The sequence below is a fragment of the Asterias rubens genome, chromosome 10 (assembly GCF_902459465.1).
Source record: "Asterias rubens chromosome 10, eAstRub1.3, whole genome shotgun sequence".
Classification (NCBI taxonomy): Eukaryota; Metazoa; Echinodermata; class Asteroidea; order Forcipulatida; family Asteriidae; genus Asterias; species Asterias rubens.
In genome coordinates, this window is record NC_047071.1 from 17,306,879 (window position 1) to 17,331,605 (window position 24,727).

Sequence of the window (24,727 nt, forward strand, 5' to 3'; positions counted from 1 at the left end):
TAAAATATTCTAATCATTATTTAAACTGCACTGTATTACGCAAAACTGTTGTTATGTAAAACATGTAATAAAATGACAATTACGAGCCAATAACACCATTTGTTTTTACTTGTTGCCATCTGACGAGTAGTTGAAGTATTTGTAAACAAAACCACTTCTTATCAGATACATCTACATTTATAGAGACATCACGTATGTTATCGGGTGCACCGTTTAATAAGTGAAGTGCTATTTTATTACACTGGAAATGTGTTTGATGTTGAATAATAGATAAGAAATAGACTTTGGCCATTACTTGACTGTCGACTCCGCCTTTAAGTTTGTTAGTATAATTTTCCACATACGCGAGGCTTGGTGTCTCAGTCGTGAGCTTGTATCTACGAGGCCAAACTCATTCATCCTGAACATGGAATTCGACGACGGCATCAGCAGAATGAAGAAAGGAACAAGTAAAACAACTCTGGCTCTAGTTGTGGTCGTCACATGTGTGGTGGTAACAGCAATCACCGTACCGTTGACTTACTTCCTCCACCCCGATAAGACCAGCCCGGGTTCCTCGGACTCTCAGAAGGGTGACTGCCCCACGGTGGCCCCCACGAGTGGACCATCGCAACCCCCGGTGATGGTGGAAGATCACGAGAGAGTCAACTGCTTCCCCGGGTGGGATGATTACTCCGAAGAAGAATGTCTCAAGAGGGGATGCATCTACTCCGAGCCAGCTATGGATAAAGACGCGCCAATCTGCTACTTCCCTAGTGATTATGGTGGATATCGTATGGTGGGCAAGGAGGAGGTCACGCTCTCCGGGTTAAGGGTCACCCTGGACCGCATCGCGTCGACACCCTCGCTGTTCGGAGGTGATATCGAAAGACTGCTTCTGGACGTGGAATTCCACTCCGAGTATCGACTTCGGATTAAGGTAATTAGATTCTTACTTCTGCACGCCTTACTGCCATGTCACGTGGGAGCAATGTACAGAGGCAACCAGTTCCAGACAATATCCACTCAAAAATGTCTTTCACATTTCTGCGAGTACACAGCTAGCAGATCATGTATATTGTGCTGCCAAAGTGTTTTCTGAGCATAACGTCCACGGTTGCGAAAACGTAACCATCCTCCCGACGACGGGAGGAGGGTAATTACGTTGTCGCAACTGAGAGACGTGCAGTATTGGTTGCCCCCAACTTGCCTGATAGCAATTGCCCTGTGTGACAATGCCCTTTAAGTCTTACCTCTAACTAATTAAACTTTTAATGAGTTTTGATAATCACATTCCAGTCATAGTAAGTAAGAAACAATGAATTTCGTTTGACAACCACCAAGGTATTATTGTGTATCAAAACCCACGCCATGTATTGGCGTGATTGTTACCATTGAGGTAGATTGTTTGTATTGCTTTGCTTTACATTTAAATTATTGCATTTTGGTCATGGCCTATTGAGAGACTTGGAATAGGCCCGGATCCATATGTTCTTCACGTAATCACATTATACAACCAAATCTTAAATAACGGCGAGCTAAGCCTGGTATACTTTATTGATCCTGCTATGTGTACATATTGACTTTGAGGATACTTTAAGGTCGAATTTATAATGACACCTATGGTCTATATAACGATATAAGTTAACAATGCAAAGGTATCCCGCTTGATCTTTGACCCCAAGATCTGGGACAGGTGGCGTAAAGTTGTGTTTGTCCTTCAACTGATAAGGTCCATGCAAAGAAACGATTTGTGAGTGGGGTTTACAGATATCACAGAAATCACCCGTATTCACTTAGCATGAAGGTCTAATTCTACCTCCATGCTTAAAGGAACACGTTGCCCCGGAACGGTCGATTGGTCTTTGACAAGCGTTTGGAGCTGTTTGTTATGAAATGCAAACGGTAAAATAGATAAGTTAAAAGTAGAATATAATGATCCACACAAATATGCCTTGAAATTGCACAGTTTTCCTTTTACGTAGCGAACTAAACACGGTCAGCCATTTTATGGAGTTAAAATTTTGATTGGCAGTCCGTGTTCCTTCGCTACGTTAAAAGGAAAACCGTGCAATTTAGGGGCTCGTTGTGCGGATTATTTGATTCTTCTTAACATTTGCATTTCATAAAAAACGGTTCCAAATGCTTTTCAAAGACCAACTCGACCGATCCAAGGCAACGCGTTCCCTTAATAAAGGCGCTGGACACCTTTGGTGATTTTCAAAGACCAGTATTCTCACTTTGCGGTGTATAACAAAATAATGCACAAAATACTAAACCTGTGAAAATTTGGGCTTAATATTGGTCATTAAATTTGCAAGAGAATAATGGTTATTCCGGATTTTACCTGAAAGTAAATACACTACGTAAATAGTATTAAATGTAGTGTTTATTTCCTTTGTACCATGACCACCTTATCAGATGCTCTAGTGACCTTCTCCATATTTTGCTATTGGATTAAAAGTTATCTTGAACTTTGCTGAATATTAGCATGCACTTGGCGAGTGTCTTTTACATTACCATGTGATCCTTGCCCTAATATCGAAGTCTTTTATAGCGCACGTATCTACCAAACAAGGTACTCAAGGCGCTGAGTATATGCAAACTTTCAGAAAGATAGGTAATTGCAGTGAGGAATTTTGAGACCCAATTATTTAGCACCTAGTGTTTACAAGGTGCTACGGCGCATACAGCAGCCAGGAACACCGGACGAACCCCTTCTCTTTTCGAAAAGTGCACTGGGTTCTTTTACATGCGTTACACAACACATGGGACCAACGGCTTTACGTCCCATCCGAAGGACGAAGCAATAGTTAAGTGTCTTGCTTAAGGACACAAGTGTCACGGCTTGGGATTCGAACCCACACTCTGCTGATTTATGGTGTGATGAAGTAGTTGTTGCTACGAAAGCTCATGAATATTGTTCAAGGTGCAATGTTCTACATTTTTAGGTTTCACATAGGCCTACGGCGTGGTTTAAGGTATGCGTTCTCTAGTGTTTACAAGGTGCTACGGCGCATACAGCAGCCAGGAACACCGGACGAACCCCTTCTCTTTTCGAAAAGTGCACTGGGTTCTTTTACATGCGTTACACAACACATGGGACCAACGGCTTTACGTCCCATCCGAAGGACGAAGCAATAGTTAAGTGTCTTGCTTAAGGACACAAGTGTCACGGCTTGGGATTCGAACCCACACTCTGCTGATTTATGGTGTGATGAAGTAGTTGTTGCTACGAAAGCTCATGAATATTGTTCAAGGTGCAATGTTCTACATTTTTAGGTTTCACATAGGCCTACGGCGTGGTTTAAGGTATGCGTTCTCGTTAAAGGTTATGGACACTATTGATAATTGCTCTAAATAATTATTAGCATAAAACCTTACTTGGTAACGAGTAATGGGGAGAGGTTGATGGTATAAAGCATTGTGAGAAACGGCTCCCTCTGTAGTGACGTAGTTTTCGAGAAAGAAGTAATTGTCCACGAATTTGATTTCGAGACCTCAGATTTAGAATTTGAGGTCTCGAAATCAACCATCTAAACGCACACAACCTCGTGTGACAAGTGTGTTTTTTCTTTCATTATTATCTAACACGAGGACCAATTGACCTAAAATTTTCACAGGTTTGTTATTTTATGCATATGTTGAGAGACACTAAGTGAGAAGACTGGTCTTTGACAATAACCAATAGTGTCCAGTGTCTTTAAAGGTAACACCAAAAATGAGCATTCTCGTTTACAGTAACATCAAAAGTGTGCGACCTCTTATTCTTCTCTGACTGTGATTTTTGATTTTGTTTGTTTACAGTTTTACGACCCAGCTAACTCACGCTTTGAGGTTCCCCTTGCCATCCCAAGACTGTCAGGTACCAAACCAGAGAACACCAAATACCACGTCACCTTCACCCAGAACCCGTTCACCCTAAAAGTCACCCGTAAGGACACCGGAACCGTCTTGTAAGTGCAATGGGAGACTTTCTGGGACGATAGAGGGCAGCAGACTTACCGGGTAAATCCATTGTTCTCAGAATTATGCGCATGTTCAGAACTACGTAAACAATGGAAATTTACCCGGTATGTCTGCTGCCACCTAGCGTTGGAAAGTCTCCTATTGAGAATATTGTTGTGACTTCTCCCCCTTTTATTTTGAGGGGGTGAGGTACAAGACTGTTTACAGCATCGTGTAGGCTATTGCAACCATGAACTTTCAAGAAGGAGCAGTTTGAAATTAGTGAGTAGGATTTCATAGGGGGGAAATCTGTTCCATCTGATCATTTTCACCCCGGAATGTTACGCCAAACTGAACCATCCCAAGTCATTTAGAGATTACCGTTACCATAAAGCTTACTATAACGCCACACCGAATATAAACAATTTATTGTGTCGATGATAGTTCAGGGCCCAAATTCATAAAGCTTGTAGTACCACAGAAAGGATTAGCACAAACAATTTTGCTATTTGTTAAGCAAAAATGGGTTATACCAGCCAGAACACCCGAAAATTTAAACTTGTATTGCAATTTTCGCAATTGTGGTTGAATAGCCGGAAACTTCCTCTAAAGCCTACATTATACATGTAGGTCGGGCAGCCAATGTACTGATGCAAATGTCCATACTTTGTTCAACATAATCATGCCTGCTATTAATAGAGTCTAGGCTGTAAAGCTATTTTCTTTACTTTTTGACCTCGGCAGGTGGGACACGTCTCTCGGACCCCTCATCTTCTCAGACCAGTTCCTTCAGATCACCACGAAGCTACCGTCCTCCAATATCTACGGCTTTGGAGAGAACGAACACCCTTCATTCAGACATGACATCAAATGGAAATCATGGGGAATGTTCTCCAGGGATCAACCGCCAGGTGTAAGTATAAGAATCAATTAAAAGAAATTTATAAAGCGCCAAATTTAAAAGTTTGCTCTAAGGCGCTGATGTATTGGCACTTAAGCGGGAGAAGCGTTATTGATGGTACACCTCCTGAAACAGGTGGACTTCCGGGAGTGTCTTGAATGTATGCAGTGAGGTGGTATCTCTGATGTATTCTGGAAGTTTGTTACAGATTCTGTGTCCGTATAGTATGGCCCATTTCGAAACCACGGCTTCGGCTTTGGATTCGGCTTCAGGCTCCGTCCTCTCGTCTGAAGCCCTGTGCGCGTAAGCGCAAAGCACGCACAATTGGCAAAACAACCGCGGAGCCAAGCTAACCCAAGCCATAGCCGTGGTTTCGAAAAGGGACTATGTTCACATTATGTATTTTCCAATGGACCTGTTCAAGGAAGTTGAGTAAATTTACAAAAGGCGTGGTCGGGACCGTACGAAAAATAGTCATGAGAACGAGGTTTACATCGTAGTGTGCTGGCCTGTATGCTTCGTTTTCGAAAGGACAAGGGCACCAATGCATTTTCTCTTTGCCCTATGAGGAAATCGTTAATTTCTATACTGGAGCATTTCAAGGGCACAGAGCTAATGACCAGAGGGCATGGAGGCAATCGCCTTCGTTGCCTCCGTGGAGTATCGGACCTGAAAATGTGGACTTGAAACACTGTGTGGACTTGCACACAGCCAAGCACACTAAGTGTGTTATGCCTGCCACCTTGGACCTCAAATTGTCCCTTTTTTGCAACAGCTATGATTGGTTTTGTACACGTTTTCTAACTATGGACCTTTCCCGAACCGTGGACCCTGTTTTCCTTATTTTGTTATAGGTTCCCGGTTTGAATGTGTACACCTACTCACACATAACCTTATACGGATCCAGTTTATGAAGTTCTGCGATTGTTGTTCTATCGTACCCTTTTTAAAGAATTCTCTTACGGGGTCCAGTGTGCAAAGTATTCCCTTGTGGGGTCCACTCCTAATAAAGGGTGCCCTTTACCAAGGAGAAAATGCCTTGGTGCCCTTACCCTTTCAAACAAGAAACATACAGGGCTGACATATCCATATTGACTTGTTCTTCTTTTAGTAGTTCTGCGTTGATCTGGGCCCAATTTCATAGAGCTGCTAAGCACAACAAATTTGCTTAGCATGAAATTTCTTCCTTGATAATATACCAGGATTACCAACCAAATTTCCATTTGTTGCATATTGCTTGTTACTTGTATTCAGCTAATGTTTGTTTATCTTGAAAATCACGTGGAAATTTGGTTGATAATCCTGTTTTTATCAAGGAAGAAATTTCATTCTAAGCAAATTGGTGTGCTTAGCAGCTCTACGAAATTGGGCCCTGTTCATTTCAGCGAAACCCTTCCGTTGTAAAGTTTCTACTTAAAGTAAATCTGGATTTGTAATCGTACCATTCCCACAGGGTGACGGCAACCTCTACGGAGTTCATCCATTCTACATGAATCTGGAAGAAGATCACAATGCACATGGAGTCTTTCTACTTAACAGTAACGCTATGGGTGAGTTGAAACTGTTTTATTATTTTTTAATTGGCTGATAAAACCATAGAGTAAGGACCACTTAAACCTTATAAACAATATAATAGGATATTTTAGTTTAAGTTATTTAAATACTTAAATAAGTCAAAGCTCCCGATATTTAATTCCAGGTAATAAATTAGTAAAAGTCTATAATAAAACCTTTTTTTTTGCGATTGGACACATTTTACAAACGTTGTCTTTATTTTGTTTATTTTATTGTTTTGTTATTGACTGTGTTTGGCAGATGTTGCATTGCAGCCAGCCCCTGCACTGACGTATCACACAACGGGTGGAATTCTAGATCTCTACATATTCCTTGGTCCAACACCTGAGAACGTGGTACAGCAGTACACTGAGGTAAGAGATTCCATTGTTTTGTGGAGGGAAAACTTTACCTTTAAGACAGTGAAAACTGTCTACCCCATATAATTTAGTCAAGTTGTGTTAAACGATGCAGACCCCCACGTAGTTGTAATTGCCATAAAACAATTTCATATGGGCTTAGGAATGGACAAACAAAAACCATTTGATCCATAAATATATCGAGTTATAAATATTGAATGGCTTCATAAATAATCTTTACCAGATATTTCACATCAAAGGTCTCGAAAATCAGTTGTTGTCAATGTATTTTTCTGGGTTTAACACTTAAAGTTCATTGTCAAAGACGATGACACTCTCGCCTGCTTGGTCAGCTTGGTATTTTGTCTTCTTCTTTTCCGTTTCTTTATATTATATATAATATTTAAATAAATAAAAATTGATTTCCATCAGTTTCTTCTTTTGAACTAACCACAATTTGTTCAAATATGTACTATTCTAAATGGCCCAACCTTTGAATGTTATTTAAGTGAAAGTGTGGTTCATTTCTATTCTCAGGACGGCTCATTGAGCTTATAAGTTTTGTATCATATACTTAAAGATCTGAACATTGGAGAATGTCCTCATGTTTTTCTTCTTTTTAGATTTATTTTCACTTTACCTAAAAAGATGACGATTGGGTGCGATTTGCGGTCGTAACCAATAATTGTTACGGTTGAATTGGCGATTGGTTAATCACTGGCCAATGACCGAAACTGTTTAGACTGTCAAAACGCAGCCAATGGTAAATGTTACACATCTTAAAAGCTATCGTCTCATTGGATTTACAGGCTATTGGACGACCTGTGATGCCGCCATATTGGTCGCTGGGTTTCCAGCTGTGTCGCTATGGCTACAATTCATTAGACAGAGTTAAAGAAGTAGTGGCGGGAATGAGACAATATGACATCCCACTGGTAGGTATAACATCAGGAAACTTTGAGTATTTGATTTGTTTAATAGTATTTGTCCATAAGACCATGTGACCTTTACAATAAGTGTGACGTGTGACATTGTATATTCTTGGGGCTTTCCACCACGCAAGATACTGCATGGTCATACGGGAAAGTTGACATTTTGTGCAATAATTTATGAATCCAAGGGTTATAAAAGTAACAGTCGAACAAGTTGTGAGATGTGACCCCTTTCGACATATCAAAACTTGTTAAAAATCAGACAGTTGACATAAAATGTAAGATTTTTTTGTTCTTCCATTGAGTCTTGTACAAATCATGCCTGCAGGAAGTCCAGGCTTTGTGGCTCAATATGTGATATGAGAGTTTTTCTGCACTTGTTTTGAGTGGACGTAATCCCCCAATGTAGGCCTACAATGTACACACTTTGTTTTTGTGTACTGTGATGGTTTCGTTTTAAATTGTGCATATTGTTTGTGAATAGAGGAAGCGAAAGTAACAAATAACATCCCATAAACATTTTTTTTAGAATTTACTTGATGATCGTCTATTTGACCTGTAACAGGATATACAGTATGGTGACATCGACTACATGGAGAGACAGATGGATTTCACTGTCAGCGCGGATAGATATGATGGCTTGGGAGAATTTGTGGACGAGTTGAAGAACAACGGAACACATTACATCATTATATTGGTAAGTTGTGTTTTAGAACAAACAAACTTATTTACTTTAAACAATATCCGTGAAATTTACGGCACTTTACCTGGCACCCTAGCTGCTAGGTATTGAAGTGCCGTAAATTTCACGGTGGGAGTTTTGCAAACTTACCCCTTCAAGGCACAATTTACAAAACTTCCACCGTGAAATTTACGGCACCTCACCTGGCAGCTAATTGGTGAAGGTAAAGTGCCGTAGATTTCACGGATTTTTATTGTTTTATGTTTTTTTTACATTGTCGATGATATTAAAAATAGTCGCTGACAGCACTAAGTCTGATACACTGTTTTATAAAGTCTTGTTGGGCGTACGACCTCAGGGTTAGGGGGGGGGGGGGGTCCAACGCCCCTCCAACATTCGGCCAAAACAGTAAAGGGGAAATTTGGGCACTGCAAGAACCCCAAAATGGACAGAGAAAGCAAACAGACTTGGTTTTCTGGTCTTTTATATTCTACTTAAAGACAGTGGACACTATTGGCAATATGCATAAAATAACAAACCTGTGGAAATTTTAGCTCAATCGGTCGTCAAAGTTGCGAGACAATAATGACAGAAAAAACATCGTCATACGATGTTGTGTGCTTTCTGATGCTTGTTTTCGAGACCTCAAATTGTAAACTTGAGGTCTCGAAATCAAATTTGTGGAAAATTACTTTTTTTCTCAAAAATTTCGTCACTTCAGAGGGAGCTGTTTCTCACAATGTTTTATACTAGCAACATCTCCCCATAACTCGTAATCAAGAAAGGTTTTATGATGATAATTATTTTGAGTAATTACCAATAGTGTCCACTACCTTTAAACTATTGTATTGTTTGTTCTTTTACATCCTTTAATTTCCAAATTTTTATAAAAACATTTTGTACCAATAAAATGGAATGAATTGAAATAAAACATAGGACCCAGCCATACCAGCGAACGAGACAGCGGGATCATATCCACCTTATGACCGGGGAGTTATCGATGACGTCTTCATTAAAACAGAGGATGGACAATCAATTCTCTTCGGAAAGGTAAACATTTAAAGTTCATATAACTGCGCTACAGCCGTCGATTTCACTTAACTCTTTCTAACTTAAGATTAATTTAGGACTTAGGACGAGTTAAGTTCCGTAACCATATACGTTAGAACGCATTGAACTCATTATAAAGTAAGGACGATTTACTCGTCCTAACTTGAGATAGGAATAATCATAGCATTTCGTGAAATCGGCTGCAGGGCCCAAGTTAATAAAGCTGCTTAAGCAGAAATATTGCTTAACAACTCTCTGCTAAAGCAAAATGAGCAGGATACCAATCACAAATGGTACTTTTGACTTTTGACATGATGGCTTGGCTGGTAACCTTATTCTGGTAAGCATACTTCTGTTGTGATTAGCATCTTTTTGGTGCTTGAGCAGCTAGCTTTATAAAATTGGGCTCATAATCGTATCTTGTCTCTTTTAACGTTTAAGATTAAGACTTGACTAGTTTGAATTTATTTACATTTTCAATTTATTTACTCTTTGACGTATATTTCATGTGTTTGTGCTGTTCTTTTAACTACTGTATTTTGATTGTTAAGCACCTTTGTACATGTTGTGGTGAAAATAATAAAAATGTTTTTGTTCTTTTTATTTTGTTTTAACTTGCATGATTTACATGGTGCAATCATGCTTAGATGCGCAAACAAAATGAGCTATGGTCGTTATGTATGCTGACGCATTTGTTATTGAGATAGATATGTACACTTGATTGATAATAAGTCATAATATTGTTTAACATTGGATCCTTCACTCGTCATTAATAAATATCTATCTATGTTACTTCTCTTCCAGGTGTGGCCAGACTTGCCGGATATTTTCGTCAACACGAGCAAGGAATGGGAATATCAAGTTGCAGTAAGATTAAATTTAGTTTTTTTTTCTTCTTCAAATTTTGGCTAACAAATAGGCACACATTAAAGGTATTAACACAGGGGTATTAATAGTAGAGCTGACAACATACTCAAAGATTCATTGTGTTATCAACCATATCAAATAACAAACCTGTAAAATAGTAGGCTTAAATTAAGCAACTCATTTGTTCTTCTTTTCTTTGTTTAGGTTTTTAGTACAGTTGACAGATGACATTTCACACAAACAAATGTTTATAATGAAATGAACAAAGATACTTGTATCTTTACCAATCCTGTAAAATACTTATAAGAGCTTTACTATTTTGCACTTTCAACATTAGTTGTTCTCTTACTTAGTTATTACTTTGTTGGTGCTTTTTGATTCATTGGTGCATTTTTTCTTTTTCTTATAGAATTACCGGGCACACGCCGCATTCCCGGACTACATGAAGAAAAGTACAAAAGACTGGTGGGCAAAGCTAATAGATGAATTCCACGACGAGGTTGCGTTTGATGGAATCTGGATTGTAAGTGTCGCTTTTTAGTTATTGACATTTTGAAAGTTCTAATTTTGAATCAAAATGCTGTTAAAGATCTGTAGTTGGTCCAATTATGCAGCTCTATGAAATTTGGCTTTGTCATGGAATAAACCGAATTCATTAGGCCCGGGGTCCTTACCCATTGTAGTGCGCTGACCAATCACAACCGCGAACACGCGTTCAGATCCAAATTTGGATGTGAACAAGTTCCCGCCCAATTTGGATTGTTGGGGTTTTGGCAGAGTACGCGGTCCCCACGTTGGGTGCTATTGATTGGCTATTAATGTGGTGGGTGGGGCTTCTTAGATACAGCGGGCACGGTCTTACCCCTCCCATCTGAAGACAAAATAAAAAACGTACAATGAGGTAACAACCTTTCCACCTGTCCACTTTCGGATAACTAAAAGGACCCCGGTGCCCCATTAGTTGGACTTTAGCGCCCTTCAGGATAATCCTTTAGACTTCACAACATTTTTCCAGGGATCTTTCAGGGAGTTTGAGCAAATTAAGAGGAAATAATCATTACAATGAAGTTATGAACTTTTATTTGTTATTTCACATTCTCGTATTTTTTTCGTATTTTCCCTCACAGGATATGAACGAACCAGCAAGTTTTGTTGAGGGGTCCACGTCAGGATGCTCCGACAATAAATACGACAATGCACCCTTCCATCCAAGTAAGTAACCACTGGAAGCTTGCAATGCAACTCGGCCCCAATTTCCAATAATGGTGCATTGTTTATTTGCGGTTTTCTTTTTAATGAAGAGAACTTTAACGTGTTTAAGTCTTTTATACCACGATGGGATTCATGTAGTCGCAAATTTAGAAGAAAAAGAAAGAAAACAAAGTGTCTAAAAGCAACGTTTTGTCAATGAAAACTTGCCAAAATTTGAAAATACAACCTATTTATTTTTAAAGGCAATGGACACTATTGGTAGTTAATCAAAATAATTTTCATCATAAAACCTTTATTTATTACGAGTAATGGGGGGAGGTTGATAGTATAAAACATTGTGAGAAACAGCTCCCTCTGAAGTGAGGTAGTTTTCGAGAAAGAAGTAATTTTCCACGAATTTGATTTCGAGACCTCAAGTTTAGAATTTGAGGATTCGAAATCAAGCATCAGAAAGCACACAACTTCGTGTGACAAGGGTGTTTTTTCTTTCATTATTATCTCGCAACTTCGATGACCAATTGAGCTCAAATTTTCACAGGTTTGTGATTTTATGCATATGTTGAGATACACGAACTGAGAAGACAAGTCTTTGACAACTACCAATAGTGTCCACTGTCTTTAAGAACAATTAAATTTCCATGGGGGAAAATGCAGTTGCCTATTTAAAAAAATTGCTGTAGATATGACAGTTGAAATACATGTTATCTTTGTTCAGTCTCAACACACAAATTTGCAGAAGAAAGAAACAGAACAGCCATTATTGCATTCATAATTGTTCATAAACATATGGCAGTTTAAGAGATATTGACTAGTATTTTCTCATGTTTTTTTTTGTTTTGTTCTTTTTTACCTCTAGATACAATCAGTAATATAAAACGGGTGTTAAGGTTTCCAGACATTAAAACAAACAAATAATGATTAAAATGGAAAACACATCATTGCACAACACACTGATAACTAAACAGGCGAACACATTTTTGATAACATTGTTTTCACGTTGTTGTGTTTCCCTGAATAGGAATTTACGGGGCCAGACTTGCCGATAAGACCGCCTGCATGAACGCTGTACAGCATGATACCGAACTCACACTAACTCAACATTACAACATGCATAGCCTGTTTGGATGGAGCCAGTCTCACCCTACGCTGGTGTAAGTGTGGACTCATTTGAGATATCTTTTGGAGAACAAGTACCCCCCCCCCCACAAAAAGAAGAAGAAAAAAGAGGGAAAACAAAAGGTCTCCACATACAAATTCTAAAGACAGGGGTGCCCACAAAGAAAATTGTATGTAAAGACTTGATGAGAAGCTATTACGTGCAGAGACATCGGAAAGAACAAAGGTGTGTCCATATTGATGCATTTTATGAGAATGTGTGATCACTGACTGCCCTTGGGAAGGGGCGTGGTAAGGGCCTTGTTTTTTAAGGAGTGTTTGGATGTCACTGTGCCAATTGAATGTTTGAAAAGTTAACGACCCCCTTTGTTTGTCTCTATAGACGATGTGACCTCTGACGTCACACGATAACCATAACATGTGTTTTGGCAACCAGCTAGAAAGTGTACACAATCTTACTATGACTACGCAACTCAGTGCCCGGCGAAACATGACGTATACAGTGTTTTGTCAACAGAGTAGAGGGCAGTTTGAATGCAAACATAGGCCACATCGTCTTTAGGCATACTAGTCGGTTTTCCTGGTCAAGTTAAGAAAATATTAATTCAATATAAGTTATAAATGTTCACGCATGTTTTCATAGTTTGACAATTATACATAGACACTCGCCCTTTTTTTATCTAATATGTGGACACAAATCTCGCAAAATATTTGATAGTAAAACGGCAATTCGACTGAAAAATGGAGAAACTGCAGTCTGGAATATCTATCAATGGAATAGAATGACTGAACGAACTAGCTGGTAAAATGAAATCACGTGTGAACGAAAACGAATTGTATGAATCAAGTTGCTCAAGAAGAAACCCCGAATTTTCAATAGGGAAGATCCTCTGACGTAAATGCGTTTTAATGAATTTAATTTTGTTGTGCATAAATTTGACTTGAAAATACTTTCAAAAGCAGAGGTTCGAAGTGAAGGAACTCGTTCAAAAACAAATGAGGATCCATACCTTTAACAAATACAATTTCTGTCCGACAGGGCCAATGAAGCAGCAACCGGCAAGCGGGGAATCGTGATCTCCAGGTCGACTTATCCAGGAAGCGGTAAATATGTCGGCCATTGGTTGGGAGACAACACTAGTATATGGCCACATATGCACAAATCTATCATTGGTAAGAAACAATTCCATGGGAACCATAACAGTGTCATTTTATGAGTGATTGGAGGTGGCTCGAGCCACTCACAACTATAAGGAGCACAAAATCAATTTGATTTGTATGATCTTCCCATCAACTCAGCAAACTCCCACAAAGGGATATAAACTCCCACAAAGGGATATAAACAGCAACAGCCAATCTCTCTCATACAAACATTGGTTTAAAGGGTCAATGTAACTTTTGTCGGACAAAAAACACAATGTCCACAGATGTACACTAAACCTACACAGTTTGAAGATAATGATAGTAGAAAGCTTCCCTGAAAATACTACGTGCTGAGGTGCTGTAGGTTGTGGGAAATGAGTAAAACAATGTCATGAAAATTATTTAATCATTTACAAACGTATTTTCATGACATTGTTTTACTCTTTTCTCAAAAACTACAGCACCTCAGTAAGTAAGATTTGAAGGGAAGCTTTCCACTATCATTATCTTCAAACCCTGTAAGTTTAATGTAAATATATGGACATTTTGAAAAAGATACCCAAATCCTTTAACGTCTATGATTATAAATTACACATATAAAGAAATTGTGATTCAGTATCTAGACGACAACACTTATTATAGTCATTTGGAAATCAGTGGTTAGCTGGGGGATTCGAACCCACAACCTTGTGGTTGCAAGTCCTGCAGTCTAAAAACTTGGCCACGGTGACCATTGATTATCAAAACATAAATGTTAACAGTGTTTTTATAAACGAGAAATCTCTTAGTTTTTTACATCTCTTTATGTGGGATTGATTGAGATAACAGCTTGGTGTTTTTTGTATTCTATAACAATTAGGAATGATGGAGTTCAATCTGTTTGGAGTTCCCTATGTGAGTATAGTTTTTGTTTTATTAAATATTTCTAATTTTTGTTTTACTAAAAAAAAAAAATGAAATATTGATGGTTACTCCCTCACCAAAAGAATTATATAATAAATAAATAAATCTAGTTTTAAAGAATAAACAAATTTAAAAAATGCTTAAAATAAAATTAACCAATAAATAAATAAATAGAAGAAAAAAACAAGAAAAGAAAAAATCCCGAGAAAAAAAATTACGAAAAAGTAATAACTAAACAAATAAATATGTAAATAAATAAATGAGTAAAAAAAAAAGGATCGTGTTTTTCTTGCAGATTGGCGCTGATATATGCGGCTTCTTCGAAAATACCACCATCGATTTGTGTCGTCGTTGGATGCAGCTGGGAGCATTTTATCCCTTCTCAAGGAATCACAACGGGCTTGGTTTCGAGGTGAGTTTCAGCTTAGCAGAAATGGGCCAGCGTTCAAAGTTGATATTGTTGACACTGGTGCCCACTCATGCCTAGCAAAGTAATTTGTTAAGAAGCATTCTCTGTAAAGCAGCTTCATTACAACTCTGGGCTCAGGCTGTACTTTGACTTACACTGACAGCTTATACCATCTTCATCTCGTAGCCTCAAGATCCAGCCGCTTTTGGTGCTGATTTTGCTAAAGATTCTAGAGACGTTCTGATGATACGCTACACACTGCTGCCTTATCTCTACACGCTGTTTTACGAGGCTAACACCATGGGGTCAACTGTGGTCCGACCACTTATGCATGAGTAAGTACTTCTTATCATACATAAAATAAAAGAGATTCTTCATATAGCAACGATGTCACGTTTAAAAAATATTATCGGTCATTATTTTGTTATTGTATGAATGTCAGTAGTCCTATAATACATTTTTTTTAAACTTTTGTTTTAGGGCTTGTATACCTTAATATAAAATGCGGGTCTGACATATTCTATGGTGACAGGAATTTTAACTTTTCTTTTGAGCCGGACAATTTTTAATGTAAATGTGTGTTTTATCGTGCTCTGAACACAAACTTACTCTCGAATTATAATATATTTTATGTTATTTTAATTTACGTCCTCACTTTTCAAAACATCCGATGAAATTCCCATGTACTACAGTCAACTGATTGTTAACCAATTGTTTAATGTTTTAATTCTTCTTCTTCGTGCTTTCGCCAAAGCTGCGCCTCTCTCTTCGCCAAACAACACCACCCAACAACTTCAAGAGGGAACTCAAAAACACACTTGTTCACTTAGACTTTCATTGTGTTTCATTATGTTTTGTTTATTCTTCATTTTCTATTGTATAGTGTTTTCATTTTGTGTAGGCGCCTTGATCGGTTTTCTGGAAAAGTGCGCATTATAAATCCATATTATTATTATTATTATTATTCATGTTTGCTGGCAAATAAAATGAAATAAAATGAAATGAAATTTGCCCAACAGATTCACTTCAGACAGCGCAACGTGGAGCATTGATACACAGTTTCTGTGGGGTCCAGCCTTGCTCATCAGCCCAGCTTTGGAACAGGTAGGCAAACAGCCCAATAAGTATTGTTGCTGCGCCTTTAAAGGCAGTGGACACTATTGGTAATTACTCAAAATAATTATCAGCATAAAACCTCACTTGGTAAGCATCTGAAAGCACACAACTTCGTGTGACAAGGGTGTTTCTTTCTTTCATAGTTATCTCGCAACTCCGATGACCAATCGAGCTCAAATTTTCACAGGTTTGTAATTTTATGCATGTGTTGGGATACACCAAGTGAGAAGACTGGTCTTTGACAATTACCATTAGTGTCCAGGGGTGGATTTCACAAAGAGTTAGGACTAGTCTTATCTCGAGTTAGGACCAGTTACTCGTCCTAACTTAGGACTATCCATGCAATTTGTATATCTCCTAAGACTAGTCCTAAGTTAGGACTAGGACTAGTCCTAACTCTTTGTGAAATCGACTGCAGTGTCTTTAAAGACGTCTTGTGACACTATTATTAGGCAGCATTTGTCTGCCATGCTCTGTGCAAGAGCACTCGATAACAAATAGAGCACTTTAAACAAGTATAATCTCTTTTGGGTGCAGTACAACACTCTTTTAACCAGGGCCCAATTTCATAGAGCTGCTAAGCACGAAAATTTGCTTAGCATAACATTTCTTTCTTGAAAAAAAAACAGGATTACCAACCAAATTTCCATTTCTTGCATATCGCTTATTACTGGTGTTCAGCCATTGTTTGCTTATCCTGAAAACCATATGGAAACTTGTTTGGTATTCCTGTTTTTATCAAGGCAACAATTTCATGCTAAGCAAATTTGTGTGCTTAGCAGCTCTAAGAAATTGGGTCCAGTAGACACAGCGATTTGTAACAACTGGCGCACAGCTCTTGTTTTAATAACTACATAGTTCGGGTTCATTTGAAAAAGAATCGGTAATGTATTCAACAATAGATCTAAGATAAATTGATGAAACTGCTCTGTTTTCTTGATTATAGGATCAAGTGGTGGTGGATGTGTATGTACCCGAAGGTCCATGGTACGTCTTTCAAACGGTAAGTCAAACCACTGAGCATCTGAGACAAATTGCTTGGAAACATCCCAAGAAAGATGGACTTAAAGAAAACTTCGGTAGGGAAGAGGTCAGAATCTGGCGATACAAGCAAACAATGAGTTATAGATTATTTAGATTTGTGCTGAGAACTTGATAAGGGTTAAAAATCAAGTCCATTGCAGCAATATTTATAATTAAATGGAACTTCTTCGGACTATCTTTTTCCTTTTGAATTCATCATTATGGTAGGGGCAATAATGTAGATGGACAAGTATGACAAGAGTGTGTAAACGAGAACTTTCATTCAGCTTTTACAAAACTGAATAATCTTTGCGACCTAATAAATTTGAATTATCTTATTTGACCAGTGAAAAATAAACTGTTGAGATTAGAAAGGTTCTTTTGACTGTAGATTGTTGTTAAATTGTACTTTGGTAACGAATTGTATGTTGCAAATTGTGAAATTGTACAGTCTTGAGTGCATATACAAATAGTATTACTGAAATGACAAACTTGAAGGAGAAGAACGAAATCATTGTGTGCACGAAAACCAAACTGAGGTTAACAGAAACTAAACAAAAACATAGTAATAATAAACATGCACAAATTTGAATGCGTGTAATGATTCTGAATGAAGTTGCTTATATTGACCCCGGGAAACATGTTAATAGCGACTTTAATGTCAACTCAGGGCGAACAAGTTGATAGAACTGTGGAGAAGACGAAAGTAAAGATACCAACTCCTATGGATCAGATCAATCTTCACGTCAGGGGTGGTTATATTCTACCGACTCAACAACCAGCTAATTCGACAGTGTTCAGGTTGGTACCCAAAGATAGAGTGAAATGGAAACCCCTTTTTGAGTTTGTGACAAATTGACATCTTGGCAGTGTCGTCACTCATGGGAATCTCGTGGTCTTATTACCAGAATTGTTTTAGAATGAAATAGCTTCTAGCGACAAAGATTAAAACATCCAAACGCAAGCACGTTGTCAGCATGATAGCACATGCTGACATTTTGTTTGAATATAGCCATTGTCTACCGCATCATCATGGTCAGCTCATGCCATGGTATCCTTTTGGATAATCCGCTATCATAATGGAGGTGTCTAACATGCGGGGCAGTGGTTTGGATAGAAAGGGCAGCAGGACAAAACTCTGTTATTCGTCATCATCATCATCATCTTCATCATTTAGGCTGTGTTCGTCCAGTGTAAGATGTAGCCCATCTCATGTAGACGCCATTCATATCTATTTCTTGCAGTTCTGGTCCATGTTGTTGATCCTGCATATAACCCGATTTCATCTCTCCATCTTCTTCTCTGTCTACCTCTTTTCCTTTTCCCTGTTTTTGGTTGCCAATCCATTATTCTTGCTGTCCACGTATTGTCATTTCTTATGGCAGTGTTTCCAGTCCCATCTCCTTGTTTTATTGTCTGTTATTATGATGTCCCTTACTCCAGTACTAACTTGTTATTAGGGTTCTAATACATAAACTGTTCTGTTGTCTGAAACATCATTATTCTGGTTCTGTTCTAATAGTCGGGTGCTTCCGTTTGGGCTGATTGTCGCCCTTGATGGGGACCAGAGCGCCAGGGGACGTCTCTACTGGGATGATGGCGAGTCCATAGGTGAGATCAATCAATCAATCAACAAAAATCAATTTATAAAATGCCCGAATCAGAATTGAGGTAATTGTGTAAATCAAAATTGAGAGAGAGAGAGAACAAAATCTTGTTACCAACATTTCTGGGGAAACACGTACTACAATCGTACTTTTTATATAACATTTGTTTGCTATTACAGATCCTCTTGGTACAGGTGACTACAATCTTGTTGACTACTTGGCTGCAAATGTAAGTGATTTTATTTGTCAAGCACTTATGTTGGAATGATTGAGTGTATAACGTGTTGAACTTAAGCATTTCTTCTTATGATTATTATTATAATTATAGGTTTTCTCGGTCAAATTCGGCAAATGAGCCAGTCAATTTAATTTTCATGCGTTCGAATTAAAGTTGTTTTGCTTTTCCAGTTGTTACTGCGTTTCAAATTCAGAATTCGGCCATTCAATTTCGTTTTGGGTCGAGTCAAATTCCTTAAGCACTCTGTTCAATTTAGCGCAGCGTCATTCTTTTTCGTGACACACACGCCCAAAGAAGCGTCTGTGAATTGAATGCTGCTTTGATGAATTGTTAAATTGAATGATCATTTTGTTAATTCGAATGATGCAACATTACATTTGACTAATCCCAAAACGAAATCGAATGACCCTTTTGAGTAGCATTCTATTTTGCGCGAAATAGAATAGCTTGGTGGTTAAATTGGCAGCTCTTTTTCCGAAATTGACCGAGAAAACCTATATTAAAAGTGTGCTCATATTCGCTACCTTCTGGGGGACAAAACATAAAAGGAAAATAAAAGGACTCCATAAGGAAAATCTAAAGACCGGGGTGCTCCACAACACATTTTGTGTACAAAGTCTATGTGAAAATCTTAAAGGAACACGTTGCCTTGGATCGGTCGAGTCGGTCTTTGAAAAGCATTTGTAACAGTTTGTTATAAAATGCATATGGTTAGAAAGATGTTGTAAAAGTAGAATATAATGATCCACACATACATGGCTCGAAATTGCACGGTTTTCCTTTTACCTCGTCGACTAACACGGTCGGCCATTATGAGAGTCAAATTTTTGACTCCCATAAATGGCCGCCGTGTTAGTTCGCAAAAGTAAAAGGAAAACCTTGCAATTTCGAGGCATGTTTGTGTGGATCATTGTATTCTACTATTAAAACATCTTTCCAATCATATGCATTTTATAACAAACGGTTACCGACGCTTTGTATAGACCAACTCGACCGATCCAAGTCAACGTGTTCCTTTACGTACAGGGACAATGGAAAGAGGACAAAAGATGTTTCCACGGGGATGCAAATTTGAGAATGTGCGTATTAATAATTAGTGTGAAGGTGTGGTTTCAACTGTTGGTTTGTTATGATTGAGGCAATCTTGAAATGTGTTGGTTAAGAATAAATTCACACTGATAAAATGGTGTTTTCTTTCTCGATCAGAGAGTTCTACAGTCCACCATCATCCATCCTCTTCCAACACTAATGGCTGACCTTGTCTTAGATGACATCACGATCCACGGGGTCAAGGGTCAAGTGTCAAAGGTCATGTACCAGAACATGGACTTGGAAGGTGATAAGTGGATCATTGATAATGATAAAATGGTAAGTCAAAATATGGTTTAATTTGTTGTTTTTTCCTGGAAGTGTATTATATAACAAGTTTAAAATCAGAGAATGCAAAAGTCTTAAAAGATGGATAATTTGTTGAGACGTGTACAAATTGTGACTGCAGTAAGTCCAGACTCTGTTTTTTTTTTTAGACACGTGATGTCACATGTCACGAGGTCTATACATGACACCATTATTATTTACCTACTTTGTAGGCCTGCAGCTGACGCCACTCAACTATTTTCTTGGTGGACTATTTTTATTTTTATTTTATTTTCTTCTATTTCTCATACCAGATCGTGACAATCAGCAATCTGAATCACCCGATGGATGAAAACTTTCTTATTACTCTGGAAGATTGATCGTCACCGTCTTAAGAAACATACCAAGAAGCATCTCAGCAAGAATAAGCATTTCCTCAAAGACTTGTAATTTTTTATCTCTTGAAATTCAGTTTAGCTTTTTATTTTAAATAAAGTGACATAAAGATCTGATTTAGCATGTCCTTAATTAAGCCTGAAGTCGGTATAGCGAAACGTAATACGGAAGCGTTACATGGAAAAAGGTTTGGCCTAAAATCATAACTCGTTTGCTCTATAGTGCAATTTGTGTGGGTTTCATAAAGGTGCCTTTGAATATTTTTAAGGTCTTGGTAAATGGGGTTTGTTGTCAAGGGTGGTCTTCAATTCATTGTCTTCAATATAGACCTATGCATTGACGTCATCCAGCGGCCATCTCAGTGGAAAAACGGTGACGAAACAATCGAAACGCACAGATTTGTACGCGCGGCGCACAGGATTGACCATTGAACAACCTCCTTTTGACCTCTAGGTGAGGGCGCCCTACTGAAATGACGTCATGTGCATAAGGTCTATTCATTTGATTTAACAATTTTGTTTCTAACGTAATATAGGCCTACACATTTTTTCCACATAACATTGATCTTAGATCATTACGAATACGAAATTACCATTATTTAGCAGGGACGAACTATGACTTGTTCATACAATATATATCCATAATTAATGAGATATATCTCATAAATTTGACTTAATTGGCACAAGCCATAACAATGACTTGTGCTATAATTGGGTACAAATCATCATCATAATGACATCCACTATGCTTATAACAATAATACGAAAGACCAGCTATACAAGTCATGTTTTAAATGTCTCTTAAAGACACAGGACACCTTTGGTATTTGTCAAAGATAAGTCTCCTCACTTGGTGTATCTCAACATATGCACACAATAACAAACCTGTGAAAATTTGAACTCAATTGGCTAACAAAGTTGCGAGATAACAATGGAAGAAAAAACACGAAGTTGTGTGCTTTCAGATGCTTGATTTCGGGACCTCAAAATCTAATTCTGAGGTCTCGAAATCAAATTCGTGGAAAATTACTTCTTTCTCGAAAACTATGTCACTTCAGAAGGAGCCGTTTCTCACAATGTTTTATACTATAGGTTTTCTCGGTCAAATTCGGCAAATGAGCAGTCAATTTCATTTTCATGCGTTCGAGTTAAAGCTGTTTTGCCTCTCCAGTTGTTACTGCGTTTCAAATTCAGAATTCGGCCATTCAATTCCGTTTTGAATCGAGTCAAATTCCTTTAGCACTCTGTTCAATTTAGCGTAGCGTCATTCTTTTTCGTGACACACACGCCCAAAGAAGCGTCTGTGAATTGAATGCTGCTTTGATGAGTTGTTAAATCGAATAACGCAACATTACATTTGACTAATCAAAAACGAAATCGAATGACCCTTTTTAGTAGCATTCGATTTTCGCGCGAAATAGAATAGCTTGGTGGTTAAATTGGCTGTTTATTTGCCGAAATTGACCGAGAAAACCTATATCAACAACACCCCATTGCTTGTTACCAATAAAGTTTTTATGCTAACAATTATTATTATTTTGAGTAGTTACCAATAGTGTCCACTGCCTTTAAACACTTCAGTAGAAACTTGATTACATAACAATAAACCAGCCGTGCGTGACCCCGGGCGTACATCAACTGAATGTTGACTCAGCATTTCAGTCGTATCCTGAATGTGAACCCGAGCTGCTGCGTGTTTTTTCCCTCCCAGGCCGAGGTTCGACTTCACACACTGCCTGCTGTGTGATGTGGTAAATATAGAAACAGTTTTAACTATTTGTTTTTGAATAAGGATTGGAACTATGCAAGTATCATGAAAGAAATTCGAATATCTTTGAAAACATTCGGGTGGCCACATAATTGATACGTAAAGGAAATAAAAAATGGCGCATATATGAATGTTTCAACCGGGATATGTACGGAGTTTTAGGGCATTCACAGGGGCACTCTGATGGGGCCCGGCTGAGCGCTTCTCCCCACCAAGTGGCACGGCCGTTTGGATCACGCCCTAAGGAGGGTGAAGCAGGCATGCTGGGCGAGGGGAAATGGGGTCGTGTGGGCCCAGTTGGGCACTTGCACTGGGATGAGAGGTATGAGAGCCCTCCCGGAAGATACCAATAGTTATGATACTTGCACAGTTATATCCGTCTGCGCATTGGTGGAATGTAGGCTTTCTGATATGTTTGTGTTTTGGGGAAATAAATCTGAATCCCGCCAACAGTTTTTTCCGGAAAAATTGTACGACCTCGCCACTAATTTCTGGCCAAATTTTTGACCATTAAAAACTATTATTTTCCTCTCTCTTTTCTCTGGATGTATGTATGCGGTAACTCTTCTTCTAAGGTAAGAAAACAATTCAGTGAAATTGGAGTTGATTAAGGACGGATAAAGTGGTGGCGACGTGCGGAAAATTATCCGTTTTTCCTTTCATTCTAATGGATGTTAAAGGTCATGGGTTCGAATTCGAATCCCACCCGAGTAAAATATGCATGTGATTTTTGTTCACAGAACTCGGGAAAGTACGGAGTATACAGTGTGAACACACATCGGTGTTATATAGGTAAAATCAAAATGAATATAGTTTTTCATTCGTGTTGAAACAATTATTAGGCCTATCTAATTTTCTCGAACGTGATATGCATTTCGATAATAATAATTAGTGAAAAAGTGGTGGCAGGATATTTCGTGTTTTTGGTTCATTTTGGGTTTGCTTGGTGGGATATTGTTTACAGCGGATGCTGGGTTGAAGGGGGTGCTTGCACGCCGGTTTCAGTTGATTTTGTCCCCGGTCGGTGTCTCCTATATATACGTAATGTTAATTTGCATTTTGTCGTAAACCTATACCCAGTTCTTCAGTACACAGATTTTGTATCAGGGTACACTGAGGTTTACTAATAAAATTCGCTTTTGTTTTACTTTGGGATGTTTTATTTCTGAGGAGTTTGGTGACTTTTATGTTGATTGTGTGTACCGGCCCTCATGGACCATCCAAGCAGTTCAAATGGTCTCTGGAACCTGGTAATTTAAAGGCAGTGGAAACTATTGGTAATTACTCATAATTATTAGCATAAAACCTAACTTGGTAACGAGTAATGGGGATAGGATGATAATAACAAACATTCTGAGAAACGGCTCCCTCTGAAGTGACGTAGTTTTCGAGAAAGAAGTAATTTTCCACGAATTTGATTTCGAGACCTCGTATTTTGAATTTGAAGTCTCGAAATGAAGCACCTGAAAGCACACAACTTCGTGTGACAAGTGTGTTTTTTTCTTTCATAGTTATCTCGCAACTTGGACGACCAATTGAGCTGAAATTTTGACAGGTTTGTTATTTTATGCATATGTTGAGATACATCAAGTGAGAAGACTGGTCTTTGACAATTGGCAGTAGTATCCAGTGTCTTTAATGATGAGTTACTGAAGCCAATATTTTAACCAAAGTCAACACCCAAATGCAGCCTGACATTAAACCTCATCAGAAAGTAAACTACATCTCAGCAAAAAACGGCACGATATTGTTAAGGTATCCAGATTTGATCAGAAATTAAGACAGGTGATCAATTTTAAACATAAACTGTGGTGAAGATCTAATGACATTTGACCCAAATTTTAAAGAAGTTGCAAGCGGTATGCCTAATCAAAGCATTTGAGTCAATTTGTAAAAAAAAAAAAATTAAAAAAATTGAGATGGGACTTTTTGATTTAAAGTCAATTATTACAAAAGCTTTTCACGACCATGCCTAAAATACATCATGACAAAGAAAACAACAATTCCAATAAATGTACTTTGTATGCAGCTTTTAATGTGTAGATTTTGTTGCAAAATTCATTAAATCTGCTTTTATTTGTACAGTTATTCAGTGGTGAGTTTTATATACATACACAAAAGACACATTATTTAAAGGCATCACAAAAACATATGAATACGCAGCTTATC

The 24,727-nt window shown here is 38.2% G+C and overlaps 1 protein-coding gene across 1 annotated transcript; it reads left to right on the plus strand.

Moving 5' to 3' along the window:
• The first annotated feature begins 406 nt into the window (after window positions 1-406).
• LOC117296099 (maltase-glucoamylase, intestinal-like) lies at window positions 407-21,187 on the plus strand. Its single transcript, XM_033778971.1, has 23 exons — window positions 407-919; window positions 3,787-3,935; window positions 4,672-4,840; window positions 6,282-6,378; window positions 6,644-6,756; window positions 7,551-7,676; window positions 8,239-8,370; window positions 9,292-9,405; window positions 10,210-10,272; window positions 10,682-10,795; window positions 11,400-11,484; window positions 12,503-12,635; window positions 13,640-13,773; window positions 14,603-14,637; window positions 14,942-15,058; window positions 15,242-15,390; window positions 16,075-16,159; window positions 17,118-17,174; window positions 17,865-17,995; window positions 18,717-18,805; window positions 18,981-19,030; window positions 20,246-20,407; window positions 20,710-21,187. Exons 1-23 carry the CDS (start codon window positions 407-409, stop codon window positions 20,773-20,775), a joined length of 2,883 nt encoding a protein of 960 aa, XP_033634862.1. The 3' UTR covers window positions 20,776-21,187.
• The last annotated feature ends 3,540 nt before the right edge of the window (window positions 21,188-24,727 follow it).